This window comes from Tachypleus tridentatus, chromosome 9, assembly GCF_004210375.1.
Source record: "Tachypleus tridentatus isolate NWPU-2018 chromosome 9, ASM421037v1, whole genome shotgun sequence".
Classification (NCBI taxonomy): domain Eukaryota; kingdom Metazoa; phylum Arthropoda; class Merostomata; order Xiphosura; family Limulidae; genus Tachypleus; species Tachypleus tridentatus.
The window spans coordinates 116,064,786-116,079,662 of record NC_134833.1 but is presented as its reverse complement, the minus strand read 5'-3'; the positions used below and the strand labels follow the sequence as shown (position 1 = coordinate 116,079,662).

Here is a 14,877-nt window from a genome sequence, read left to right as displayed (position 1 = left end):
CAATTTCATAGAGTATATAGTGGAATAGTGCTTGGAAAATGCTAATTTTCTTTGTTTTGTATCTGCTATATATTTTTAAATACAGTTGTGAACAATAAAAGTTTAGTGTTTTGTTGTTAAACATAATGGTGTAGAAATAGGTGTGGTAAGGGCCCTATAAAATTAGTAATGGAAATTGTTCATGTAGGTTGTTGAACAGTACATATTGTTAATGTATATAGCAAAGAAGCAGTTCTATTTAGAGTAAAAAACTATAACTCAGTATCATAACCAATTACTTATAGATTTCTACTGATGGCAACTGAACAGCACTTAGTTATAAACCAGTGTAGGCAAGACATTAAGCCAGATGGATTATGAAATTAATATAGTTGTTTTATGAGGTGATAAGTTGTTTGGTGTGAAATCACTTTTAATTTTTTTGGTATGGTTTTCCAGGAAGATATATTTTTGATTTGTTCCATGTCACCTACAGGCTGATATTCACTATGTAGAGTGATTACAGGATCAACACTGACAAAGGCCAGCACCTCAGTGTAAGAAAGGAATGGTCAATTTTGTGAATAATAAGAGCAATCAGAAAATCCTCAGTTTCAGAATAATCGGTGAATCATTTTCTGTAGAGTGATGAGAAGTCTCAACCTTAATGTGCCCATGAAATTTGATACAAATCCAATCACATTTTACAGAGTTACTAACAAAAAAACCATGAAATTGTGCTATCTTCCCATTATAAAAATACATCTCAAAGCAATAAGGACTAAACTTGGAGAGGGCTGTCCCATACTGACTTCCTGTCTTATACAAAATTGTCATGTACAACTGTATATTATTAAGTTTCCAAGATAAGCACAAGAAAAACAGAATGCACACATAGACCAGATTGTAATGCCTGCATAGGGAGAGGGTAACAAAGGATGGTTTTACTTGTAACTTCATGTTTGATGTAGGTGTGCAGGGACAGCTGTGAAGGACCAGTTTAATTCTTGTTATCCCTATGTTATGTTTACATTAAAGCAAGTAATGATCTTTGCTCAGTTGAAGAAGTTGCTATTGTTATTACACATATATTTAAAAGTTCACTCTGGATGATACATTATGTTTGTAATTATTAGAATTTAAAATAAACAAAATATTGAATGTGCTTCTGAGAATACTAGGTGTTTCTCATTGTGTTGTATAGTTGTATACAATTAGAATAAAATGTTTGTTTTCTAGGTCTCTAAAATCTGTTGTTGATAATTCTGTATTGTTTTCATTTTGACTTACATTAAAAAAGTCATAAATTTACACTATTAAGTGTAAAGCTTTATTTACAATAAACAATCTGCACTCTGTCCACCAGGAGGAGTCAAATTTGAAATTTTAATGTTGTAAGTCTGTAAACATACCACTTACCCAGCAGGGTATAGCCATGTAGGTATAAAACACTACACAGTGATAAACTAAGTTATCAAAATAAGTTGTGTATAAAATACTTGGTCTTGAATGGTTATTCATTATTTATTGTTTTGTTCATTTCAGTTAGTCTTACAGGACAACAGAAAGTGAATGTGTCAAACTTTGAACTTTTGAAAGTGTTAGGAACAGGAGGTAAGGTCAGATTTATCAACTGTAGTTGTCAGTTTCAGATACTGGATATATCAAAGAAAAATTATCAGAGTAAAACAATTTCATGAGTTTATATCAAATAGTTTTTTATTCCATTCAAACTCCAGCAGACATATTGCAAAGCTAGTGATCCTTCTATAAAAGCATTCTAATACACGGTTTCTCCCTGAATGACTGCTTGAATTTGTCATATTTCAGGCATTTGTTCAAAATTATTTATTTCAAATCTAGATTTTAAAAACATATTTTTTGGGATGAAAAATTATATTTTTTAATATTGGTATGTACACTTTAAATGTGGTTAATGATATGTAACCTGTAGTGTTCAGCTGAATATGTTGTTTTATTGTTGTTTAATTATTTTTTTAAATGGAGTATTTCATTAACTTAGATTTAAATATTTGATTTGTGAAAATTATCACAACTTGTAAATTACACTGAGATAAATCAATTTTATTATCGTTAACAGTTTAAAAACATACAGCTGTGTTTATTACAAGGTGACATTCAATAGCAATTATTCTCCCCACCCTTCTGTATTTATAAATTGTGTACATTTATGATATTAATATCTGTTTTGGTGCTACTACTGCAGTCTATGTAGATATTATCATTAGCACCATTTTAATGAATTACTAAAATATAATTTCTTGCTAAATGATTTATATCTATCCTTATATTTGTTCAGCAAATAACAATAATTCAATAAGTTGTGTGTTCCAAAAGAGTGTCCTAAATTTAGGTTATAATTGCACTAGTTTTGATTGTTCTAACATATTTCATTCTAATTATATTTTTTCCTAAAACATTATGTAATGGTAGTTTGTACCTTACTAGTTTAAAAGTGTTACTTATAATAACAGGAACCAGTTGTAAGTGAAGGAAAGTTGAAACAGTGATATATCTAGTTAGACTACACCCTGCAGTGTAAATATCTTTGTAGATCACAGGATATTGTAGCACCATTATTTTTTTATTGTATAACTTTCATGGTCAGTTGTTTTGGCCATTTCATTTATGAGTGGTATGGATTAATCATTAAGCCTAGTTCTTTATTAGTGATAATTTATCTGATCAGTTTGGGATTAAACAATTGGAATATAAGTGATTTTTGGAAACCATTGAATAATAGAGAATGTACACTGGATAATGCTGAAAAACATACTGAGTTATTGGCAGGGGTGTAGATCATGGGGGAATGGGGGTATACATTCCCCCTTCATTTTAGGTGGGGGGTATGGTGCATACAATCATCCCCCCCTACAGTTTGGTCTGTTGTTTTGTTTTATTGCATCACAGGCCTACAAATTGTGTGTTTGTTCTTGTGATTCTCGTGTTCTTACCAATCGAATTATATAATTAAGCTTAGATGTAGGCTTTTTCAATAGCCAAAATGTACATCTTTAATATAGGCGTGCTTCTAAGCTTTTCAATCTAAGTGATAGTTCGTAAGTATCAGTCAGTAGGCCTAAGTATACATGCAAGTATCGTGGCAACAAGATTACTCTGTAACTGCATGTTTACAGCTTTCAGGTTCACATAATCAGAGATTACCAATTTGTAAAGTGAACAGTCCACATAAGTGTTTGCAAAAATCATCACCCCCATCAGGTTTAAAAAAATCTACGCCCCTGGTTATTAGCTAATGTTTATAATTTAAACATTTGACTGTGTAGGTTTAATGTTGGTCAAGTACAAAATTGTTTTATCTATGTGTGAATTAAGTCACACTATTCTATGAAACACTCAGTTATTATTTTAAATGAAGCATTAAGTTATCCCCTTTTCCCAAAATAAAATTTAACTTAACTTGTAATGTTAAGACTCAAACAGCAGTTATTTTTTTTTGTGCTACATGAAACAGGAAATTTTTCAAGTAAAAATTATTACCTATGGGAAACCCCATATAAAAAATTAAAATTGATTCCAGTCTCAGTTTTTGTTTTTCATTATGTATGAAAGTGTAATTTACAAACATAAACCTTTTAATGACATAGGTACTGTATTCATTATTTTGTTTTTTTGATAGACGTAAAAAGAGTTTTAAACATTCTTAGATTATATTAGTTATGTTTGTATTATCGTTATATATTTGCATACACATATATATTCTGTTTAAGTTAATAACAGAATAAAATGTTTATCTTGTGGAGTGGCTTATTGCCTTTGAAATGTTAACTATTGTATTTATAAAAAGAAAGGAAATACAATTTAATTAATTATATAAAAAGCAAAGTTCAAGTTTGGAAATCTCATTTTTTTTCCAAAATATATTTGCCTTTTCGTCAAGTCATTTGAAGATACAAACTATAGTTTTGTTTGAAATTAGCCATATTAGTTTTCCTAGTATTATTCTGGTTGTAAAGTTTATTTCAAGGATTATTCATCAGCTATTAACGTTTCTGTGGTGTAGCATATGGAAAAGTGTTTTTGGTGAAAAAGCTAGGAGGTCATGACCATGGAAAACTCTATGCTATGAAGGTTTTGAAGAAAGCAAGTATAATTCAGAAACAAAAAACCATTGAGCACACACAAACAGAACGTCAAGTCCTAGAACTAATAAGACAGTCACCTTTCTTGGTGACTCTACACTATGCTTTCCAGACAGATGCTAAGCTGCATCTCATCTTAGGTGAGTGTGACTTGCATTATTTTATAAACTAAATCCATAATGTATTTTTTAAGTAACTGGTTTTGAATTTTGTGACAAAAGAAACCCATAAAAATAGTTAAATTTAGTAACATTTACATGTTTTGTCTCATTTAGAATGAATTTTATGCACTAAATGTTCTATACTTTTAGACTTTGTAAGTGGAGGAGAACTTTTCACCCATCTTGCCCATCGTGGAAACTTCTCAGAAGCTGAAACTAGGTTTTATGTTGGAGAGGTCATCCTAGCTATAGAGCATCTTCATAAGGTAAATTACTATGTATTTCTGATGAGAAATATTAATTTTAATATTTTTGTAAGTTAAAATATCCTTATTTCTTGTGCTATAAATATGTACAAGTATAAAAAAGCACACCTGTTAAGTTGTGTTTTATTTTGGCCATGAGCCAGTCTTTTGAATACTATGGAAGGATGTAACAGTTTTCCCTTCATCATCTTCACCTTAGCATATAACTATCAAGAGATAGCTTAATTTTTATACTAAAATACTTCAGTATAACAGTTAATTTTCTACTCAAAAGTACACAACCAAGCCTTGATATTATAAATATATTTCAGTGTAATAATGGGTTTCCTTCACAACCTCATGCACTATTCTTGATAACAAGTATATATAACAGCTTGCTGCCAGAACTTAATGCTCAACATACACAACTATATCCAGACAAGTTTTCACACTAAACCTTTTTACTGTACCAGTGCATTCCTTTCACTACAACACTGGCAAACCTTAATGCTGAATATAGACCTTAATACAACACCTTTACATCAAACAAATGTTAATCTGATAATGAATTATATTCACAACAGTACACATCTAAGCCTTGACAATAAATATGTGTATATGCTAGTATAACAAAACTGTATTCACAACAATATGTATTCTAAACTTGGACACTAAACGTACGTTAATATAGCAATGAGCTTCTTCCACAGCAGTACACATCTAAACCTTGATGATAAACATATTTTAAAGTAACAGAACAGTGGGTTCCCTTCACAACAGAATGTATCCTAACTTTTAATTACTAATGCAGTCCTTTCCCACTGGTGCCATGTTTAGTTGCTTCACTTTAGGAACCATAAGATTAGCTTGATGGTTCAACAGTTCTTCTGAATGATTAGGAGGGTTAATTCAAGTAAAAATAAGCAATTACTGTTAAAATAATACTGTTATTAATTTTTCCCTACTTCTGATTTATAGGTGACTCTTATATAATTTTTAAAAAATTACACTAAACCAACCTGATATATTTCACACCATAACAGTTCTTTGCTCATGCAATTTGATAACATGACTAATGTCTAAACTACTGCTGTCTGTATTTATCTTGGCTGTCCTGATGGATCATGGAAATTGGTGAAAGGCCTCATCAACATCAGCTGTAGCATGCATTGTGTGGTTGGCATATTGTTATATTTTCTTCTTTACTTTCATTTACATTGGCTTTTCACATTTCATAGTGAACTCAGGAGATAACCTGATCTGGCTTTGCTATAAGAAAATACACACATTTCATGCTAAACATATACTTGATACTTGAAGCCTTTGATAGTTGGTGAATCTCCATAATTAGAGGATCAAAGAAAAAGTAAAGAGAATTGTACATTTTCACAAAAACTTCATTTTTGATTCCAGGGCTTTCTTGACTAAATTCAAATGTTTTTGGTTTTTGGTGAGATGTATTTTGGGGTGAGAATCCTTGTTACACACTTGTTATTGTACAATAGTCTTTGTTTTTCTTCAGTTCTTACTAAAGATACTTTTATCTAACATTGGGTCTCCTCACAACAACACATCCCAAACTTTCATGTAACAATAGTTTCCTCACAACACACAACCAAACCTGACATTCAACATACTTTAATGTAATGTAATAATTAATTTTCTTCTAAACAGTACACAGCCAATCCCTAATGCTAAAAAAATGTGTATGTAATGTAGCTATGGTTCTTTCACTGATTCACCCCATGTCCTGAAGAGTTCTTCTGATGATGGAACATTGGCCAGGACAACCTTGGTTGCCACTCATCCAGTATCTTCAGGGGTATTAACTTCTTCCCCTTCCTCCCTGGCCATCTCTCTTACATCAGCCTCAGTTTCATCTGGCAGTTGATGTTCTTTAGTTTCACGCCTGGCTTTTATGAGGTCCATTGCATGACATCAGATGGTGTCCTTATTAATATGGTGCATGTGGCATTTTTTTGGAAGTTATCAATGGAAATGGTTTACTTATTGTGAATGGTCTCTCGGACAAATTTTAACCATTTTGGTCCCACTATGCCACTTATCTCTCAATTTCTGACATGGTTATTCAACCTTGATGTAACACCTTCATTTATTACCTTGTATAAAACTGCCTTGTTGGCTAACTTTCATTTTTTCTAAGAGAAGAAAATGGTTGTGATTTCCTGGTTTTGTCATTACCTCTGAAATCTTTCTGAGTTACCTGTTCTCATTGTTATTTCCAGATTTCTAATTTGGACATCAAAATGACTCTTCATGGCTTATCTTGTCTATGTTTGAACTATTGTGGTCATGTTCTCTCTATCATTTTCCACTTAGACTTGTTTCCTTTTTTTATTGGCTAGTAGATATCAACATTCTGATGTGTTTGTGCTTCATGCTCATGGGACGCTTTATCATTCCACTTGAATTCTGTTATATCTAGACAGGTCTTTCCTGCCCAAAACTTTGTCAGATAGAGAAGGATATGAGGATTTTTCTCCTATTTATCATCCATCCATTTCACATTTATGTGACTGTTCAAATCCACATTGTCTTTTGTGCCTGTTTTGAGCTCTGAGATGTTATGGCACACATTGAAGTGTTTTGGGGCTTACGTCATTGTTTATTTATATATTGGTATCCTACTGGATCATGTGACAGGTTGAATTTGTCAATTGGTTCTTATGGGAAGAACCTCTTCAGCACATCTAAATGTCCCTGGCAGCTTGATTGCATTGTCCACTGAAGAAAATTGTACAGACTGGTATGTGAATCACACTAGTTACATGATTTAGCAGTTTCCTCCTCAGATGGGTTTTGACTAACCCCCCTCCCTTCAGCTATTCTACACACCTCAGCTCGATTGAGATAGAGGTGAATGTTTTCATTTACTCTGTGTTATTCTATTCCTTCTAAGAGGCTCTTTCATCACTGTCACTTGGAACTCACTCAGTGGTGAGTGTTACCTGGTCAGGTATGCTTTATGCAAACCTGCACTGTCTACCAGTAGACTAATAAATAGAATTCCTGGAAACCTACGAGGTTTCCTCCTCATAATTCTACTTCAGAGATGACACTTTGCTATCTTGTTGTGTTGAACATAGCCTTTCTTTTTCATCATTGTATTACTTTCCTTGATAAGGAAAAGGGACATCAACTCCCTGTAATTCTGGTTCTTGTACTTTTGGTTGAACTTTGTTTGTTTCACATTCATAATTCCAGTGACAGGGGTGTTGACTTACAATTCAGGTTGGAGAGTTAAGATTTAGGTGCAGTGAGGCATGAATAACTCTGTAATTTCAAGTCTGGTTTATTGAGTTTGATGCTTTTTAATGTTGGGCGTAAAACTTGTTCATTTGGGTGTTACTTGCCTTCTTTTCGTAGTTCCAGTGGCTTGCATACAACATTTTTTATCTTTCAAGTTTGGTTCGTAGACCTCTAATTCCAAGTTCAACTTGTTGCATTTTACTCTTCTTCAGGTTAGGGTGAGAGTTTGCCCAATTTTGTATTGCTTGCCTTTGCTTCATAATTCTGGTGGCTCAACATGTAACATTTTGTAACTTTCAGGTTGGCTTCCCTTAAGTTGTGTACAGCATGAGCTCAGTCCAAAAGACCAATCTCGTAACAATTTTGTGCTTTTATATAGTTTCCATGGTATAACTTTTAAATTAATAAGTATATGTTTACAAGATTTTAGGTGGGTTATCAGTAATTATTACAATTCATTCATATGCAAAATACAAATTTTTTTATTAAGTCTTAAAATTTTTCTCATGCTTTTTTCTTTTTGCATGTTGCCTATACAACATGTAAAGTAATTTTCATTTTAAGATTAAATATACTTTTATGCATCAAAACATTTTCACATGCATATTCCTTATAATATCCAGATAGTTATCAAATGTTTCTTCATAAAATACTTTATATTTTATCTGTTATTTTCACTGTTGAATCTCTGTACAAATTTAGTCTATTTAACCAGTCTCATAACCATCTTAAAAAGTTAAAAAATAAATATAAATTTTACCTTTTTCATTTTGCCCTGACAGGTCTCTCCACTTTATCAATGTGGGATTCTAACTAATGCGTGTTTTTAAAGTTTGCACTTTCCTTTATCTAAAATGTATTTCTGATAATGCTCACCTCATTTCACACTATCCTAGCCTGATAATGGCTGATGTTTGAGTCTGATAATTTTGCCAATATCATAAAAATGAATAAGAAGTAATAATGGGAAACTTGTATATGGATTTGGTATAGAGGTTTACACTGATGAGGTAGAGAGAGTTCCAAGATTAAAACTGCTGTAAGCAGTATAGTGTAGTATAAAGACTGAAGAAAGCAAGATATAATTTATACCAATACTCAGATTGGCTGAAAAGGGAAACTTTTGTTGGGAAAAAGCTAAAGAGTGAGAAGAGGTATACATTGCTGTGGGCAATATAATGGAGTATAAAGGTTGAAGCAAGCAAGATATAATTCATACCTATGCTTAGATTGGCTGAGAAGGGAAACTTTTCTCGGGATAAAGGTAAAGTGTGAGAAAAGGTATGCATTATCAAAAATACATTATAGGAAAATGTAAACCTCTTTGTTGATATTCTGTGGAGGTCATGATCTTATATTTTGAACTGCATTATGAGAAACTTAGGAAGAAACTCAAAAATAATTATATATACATATGCTGTATATAGTTTTAATATAACAAATCCCCTTCAATAAAAGTACAGTGAAATATTCATGCTGTACATATTTTGTTTTAACAATGTATTTTTTCCCCCAGCACAAATGTAAAACTTAATCTGAAAAATACTTTAATACAAAACAGCTCACATACAAGTATATAAGTATTGATTCCACAGCTTCTAAATAAAAATTATATTATCTTTTCTAGATTTATACCTATTTCTTTTGTTATCTCATACAGTTAGGGATCATTTATCGTGATATCAAACTGGAAAACATACTTCTTGATGCTGAAGGTCATGTTGTTTTGACAGATTTTGGAATGAGCAAGGAGTTCCTGCCATGTGAAAAGGTAATAGAGATTGTAGTTTCTACATTATTTATTCAGTGTGATTTTATCAGAACTTGCACAATACTCTTTAAATTTGTATACAACATGCACATATAAAGTGTAAACTTGGTAATGAATACATTATTATCAGGGTACTGCACTATTCCATAATGTTAACTAAAGTGTTATTATTAAAGCCATACTTTAAATAATATGATTTTTGTTTTCAGTTGTTGACTTGTTTTCATAATATTTTATATTAGACTTGTAAACAAATATATTTATAAAATTAAAGTTGTGAATACTTCATGAGATGCATATCTTTAAATAGAGGCAACTTAGAGAAATTGTATTCCAAAACATTTTTATCTCCTTTTACAGTTACAGTTATTACTCAACTGCTAGGGTTTCTTTCTTTGCCCACCTAAGCATTACTCTGATAGTTTTCTTGCTTGCTCCAGTCTTTTATACCCCACTTAATTTGTCTCATAACACTGCATTTACATCAATGTGCTAATCATCCTGGCACTGTTTGTAAGCATTTCATTCAGGTAATGTTATTGTTTTTTCGTGTGTTATTTTTATAAAACATTACTAACAGTTTTCACAGTATTAAAATCATTCAAAGATACTTTGAATGTTCTCCATATTACCTACCTGATTTTTGTAAAAAGAAATTTTGACTGGGAAGCTGGTTTATGGTATGAATTGAGACTTGTTCATAGTGAGATGGAGATCCCTGTTTCACTTTCATGTAACAAAACAAACTCACTTGGCAATATGTTATTTCAATCAACACAGTCATTCAATAATGTGAAAACAAAGAGGAGGCCATTCTGGGATTTTTTGCTTTTGGTTTTATCTTCAGTTGTTTCATCAAGAGTGTGATGTTTTAGGTCTTTCCCCAGTTGCTTTTGCTCCTGCACCTTACTTGATGGCTAAAAGAAGTAGGAACAAATATTTAGTTTTCTCTCTGTTCTTAGAAACTGTTATTCTTGCAGGAGATTTACTCTCAGTTATATGAAGGGACATTTATGTCTTATTTGACACTTGTTGGAACTCCATGATGTGGTCTACCACAGCTGAGTGAAAGCATTTTCTGACTGTCAAATAATACATCTGTTTCTCAAATTGCTCCTAAGGCAGAGTCTGTTCTATTCAATTTGAATAGATCAATGTCTCATAACAGGGCAGGGTAAGTAACAACTCTAAAATTCAGTGGCTTGTTTTCCTTTCACCTCATTTGTTGTACAATTCTCAAAATCACCAACTTTATTGATGATGAGCTGGAACCATTATTAGCATGCACATTGGTTCAACAATTGGCTTCTACATTTATCCCTGTTGTCATTGGCATCTCAAATTTCATGACTTTTGTAGTCCCTCAGTACAATGATACCCAGAATAGATTCTGTCTATATCCAAGGGCTCCACAGAGGTTAGGATGCAGTTTTTAGAATTTCTGGATGTGTGGTAACATTAACCTTGGATTCACAAACACTACAGATTCTTGACTCAGGATTAATCATTCAGTTCACATCTTCACTGCTATTATCCACCCAACCTATAGGGTTTCTGTCTCCTGCAGACCCTTGGGATTTGGAGCTTAGCTCTAGGGCTATCAGATTTTGGTTGGTCTGGGGTAGTGAAAGAGCCGTGCTAGTTCTTCTGAGGTTTCATTCCCATCAGCTGTTGAGCCTAAGAATATAGGAAATTAGTATCTAGTCATCAGTCTTTCTAATCTATTCCAATGCTTAGACTTTTCAAGGTTCACAAGTGACTCATTCTTCGATCTGAGTTGACTTTAAATACTAGAATGTTCAAGTTTGTTGTAGTTGGCTTCTGTCTACACATTACTATAGTGTGGCATCCCACTACTGTTGGTGGTTTTGTTTTGTTTTTTGCACAGGGGTCAGATACTGCACTTTTGGGTTTTCACGTTTAAATTGGTGTTGACATCATAAAAGTTTTTGTTTTTTTCTCATCATCCCCATTCCATTGCACAGTGCACACACCATCTCGTAGATGACTGGTTACTTCTGGCACAGTCTTATCAACTGTCAGAATATTGCATCCTGATTCAACTTTTACAAACAACCAAGGTAAGCTTCATTCTCACAGTTGAGATATCTGTTCTTGTTTCAACTCAATATGTCATCTCATCTCTCATTTGTACTTAGCTAACTCCCATCCACCTCCACACTATGGAACAGGAAGCCAGATTCTTACACTCCTATCCTTATCCCACTGCACAAATAGTTCTTTCTCTTCTGGGAATATGGGTATCACTCACATCCCTCATGCCTTTGGGGTGAAAGAGATCCTTCTAATGGCCATTATGCAACCAAGGGACCATAAATATTGAGTCACAGAATTCTCCAGTTTTCTTAGTTGGAATCACTAAGGTATGGGTTTTCATACTGCCAATTAATCCAGACTTCCATCTCTTGACAAATGCCTTGTTTCAGGAATTGGATACACATACCAGCACTCAGGAATTCCAGGGTATACACACAGATGACAAGGTTTCCCTCCTCAGTGTTCTAGTCCTTCTTGCTCTTCAAAAGACAATGCCTCATTAAGGGGAAAATTGTTAGATGTCACTCTGACAATTCTGTGGTGGTGTCTTGTGTTTCTAATTAAGGAGGCACTTGGTCTAAGACTCATAGGTTTCAAATCTTGAACCTTCTTTTTAAGGATCACTCATATCATATTACCCTTCTAGCTTGCCACATTTCCAGCTGATGACTGCAGTAGCAGATCAGTTGCCTCAACCAGATCAGTTGCAACATTAAATGCTGCATCACAAAGTTCTGTTGGATTGGCTCTCATTTTGTAACTCCAACTGGTGGGTTGGCCTCTCACTAAAACACCTAATTTCTAGCAACTCCAGTACCTCACCTTTGGGCTTTAGCAGTGGATGCATTTTATCAGGATGGGATGAGATTACAACTCTAGGCCTTCCCCCAATTCATATGTAACCCAGAGTACTAAGTGTGATTTGTTCTAATGCATTATCTGATCCTGTTTATAGCACCAGATTAGCAGCTGCACCCTGGTTTCTCCTTCTATGATCCCTTATAGAGAATCTACCTTTTTCATTTTTTCTTAGGCCATCTACATAGAGGCAGCCATGATCTGACATGTTATACTTGGCTATTCAGAAGCTCAAGCTTTAGGCATAAGGGTTACACAGTCTTCCACACATCATTTGGGTTTAATTACTAAGGTTGTGCTAAGTATCTGTCTCAGTCTTTTAGTTTCATGATGAACATTTATTAATGGAAATTATGTGTATATCAACAATGGTGTACTGAGAGGAGGTTGAACACTTTGGTCAGAAGTGCCAATCAAAACTTTTTGTTTTTTTTACCTTGCTCTTTGGCAAGAGTGTTTGCTCCTTCCACAGTTGCATTACCAACTACTGTTCAATACTCATGACAAAATATTTTTTGAGTTTCCAGTACTCTCATGATTCCTCAAGCTCCTTTGAGTCCTTGGTCCCAATTGATGATTCCAGTTACCTAACTGGTATATTAAGGTTACATTACATGCCCTCTCTCAACATCTGTGTGTAACCTTCTTCTTATATGTTATGTATCATGTTTTAACTGAAGGTTTATTTTTTGTTGCCACTGAACTATAGACATTGCCAATCAGAGTGGTTTATGCTGTATGTCCATAGATTGCTGTCTGATTGGGTCTTGAAGGTTTTATTGCCTGCACTAATGCCTTTCAGTATACTAGACAACAACTTTTCATTGCATACTCTTTGAAAGCAAGGAATATTTTTCAAGTCACATCTGATCAGATTTGTCACATTTCTGTGTCTTTAGCAGCACGGTTGAATTGCCTGCTGGAGGACATTGTGCATACTGATATATAATCCTTTTCATTACTTTTATCTCACATTATTTGCTTGATGTAGTAATATCTTCATTTGAGTGTTTTCACCTATCCCATGTAGCTATCTTAACCGTTTCCACCTGATTGTGTGGAGGGACTGGTATTTTCATTCTTGCCTTTTATGGTCCCTTACCTTATGCTCAGGCATATATACTGTTATTAAACCAGTTCTGCACTAGCAACTACTAATTCAATATATTTTATATGGTTGCAACCAGCTTTGTAGAAATAAGGTGTTTCATAAGATAACTTAGAGGCTGACAGGTGGTATTACAATACTAGACTGTCATTCATGAACTATCATGAGGCAAACTTAAGAGGATCCTGCTCTTCCCTGCCAATAATTGAGTTTAATACATTGGGATTGGTTTGCTTTTAAAAATGTAGGGAGCCTGCATCATCTGTTGCACTCTGTTCTTCAGGGCTCCACAGTGTGCATTGCCCACCAGATTCTACTGGTGGAATTAGGAAGTCCTTATTATATCTGTTTGCCAGTCACTGAGATAGGGTGAATGGAGGTTTTTTCTTGAAGAAGAGAGTGGATTTGGAAGTCTCCTACCTGCATCTTTGGATGTTTTTCCCAAATATCAGTTGGAGAGGCACCAATCTATATGGGAGTCTACTAATACTTGTTCAGATTTGATGCTTGGCTATCCAGTTGGATTGAGTGCAGCTCTTCCTTTTTGATCAGTATTGGTTTACAATGTATCCCTGTAATTCCAAATGCAAAGTGGTACCATCTTGGAACCTTTCTTAAGCACAGTTTGTTTCACATCCTGAGGGCAAGTGGAATTTACCTTTCCCCTATAGCTGGGGAGTGAGGATGAGTGTTTATAATTTTAAACTGAATGTGTTTCATTTCCTCAGGCTGAGTAAAACATACACAATCCCATCATTCTGAGCCTGGGGTGTTGCCTTTCAGACTGCTTTTGGTTGAGGAAAAGGTGGCTTGGAGCACATCACTCTAGCTACAGGTTGGGACACTCTTTTCTGTATATACATATATATATTGCAGTCCAATTTATATGTAACCACCAACATGGAATATAAAGACCATGGCTTCACAATCCCAACCCAGAGAAGTGGAACCTCAGATATCTGGTTGTACACTTAAAGTACATGAATTAAGATTGGTCAAGAATGTACCTATTCTGGAAGTAGTGCAATTCCCTCATTAGGGTGCGATTTTTCTATTGATGCACCAATAATCTATGGAAATGCTTTCTGTATAGATAATGCCCTAATTGGCTCCTCCACTTGCTCATTGTGGGATTCCAGCTGTAAGTGTGAGTGGAGGTAAGTATGTTTTGGAAATTAAGTTTCTGTTTCATACTTTCTTGCCCTTCCTTTCCACTAAGAGCTGGTGTTAGAGATTGGGATTCAGTCAGTCTTGAAAAAAATGACATTATATAAATGAGGTGCTTATATACAGTGCCAGGATG

At 34.0% G+C, this 14,877-nt stretch overlaps 1 protein-coding gene across 2 annotated transcripts in view; it reads left to right on the top strand.

The window, feature by feature from the left end:
• The window catches only part of LOC143226136 (ribosomal protein S6 kinase alpha-5-like), a 77,869-nt gene that overhangs the window by 35,272 nt on the left and 27,720 nt on the right, over window positions 1–14,877 (top strand). For both annotated transcript variants that reach the window (XM_076456699.1, XM_076456700.1), the window contains exons 2-5: window positions 1,525–1,593; window positions 4,025–4,243; window positions 4,415–4,530; window positions 9,440–9,550. In XM_076456699.1, coding sequence (XP_076312814.1) covers window positions 1,525–1,593; window positions 4,025–4,243; window positions 4,415–4,530; window positions 9,440–9,550 — 515 coding nt within the window. The remainder of the gene's footprint in view (window positions 1–1,524; window positions 1,594–4,024; window positions 4,244–4,414; window positions 4,531–9,439; window positions 9,551–14,877) is intronic.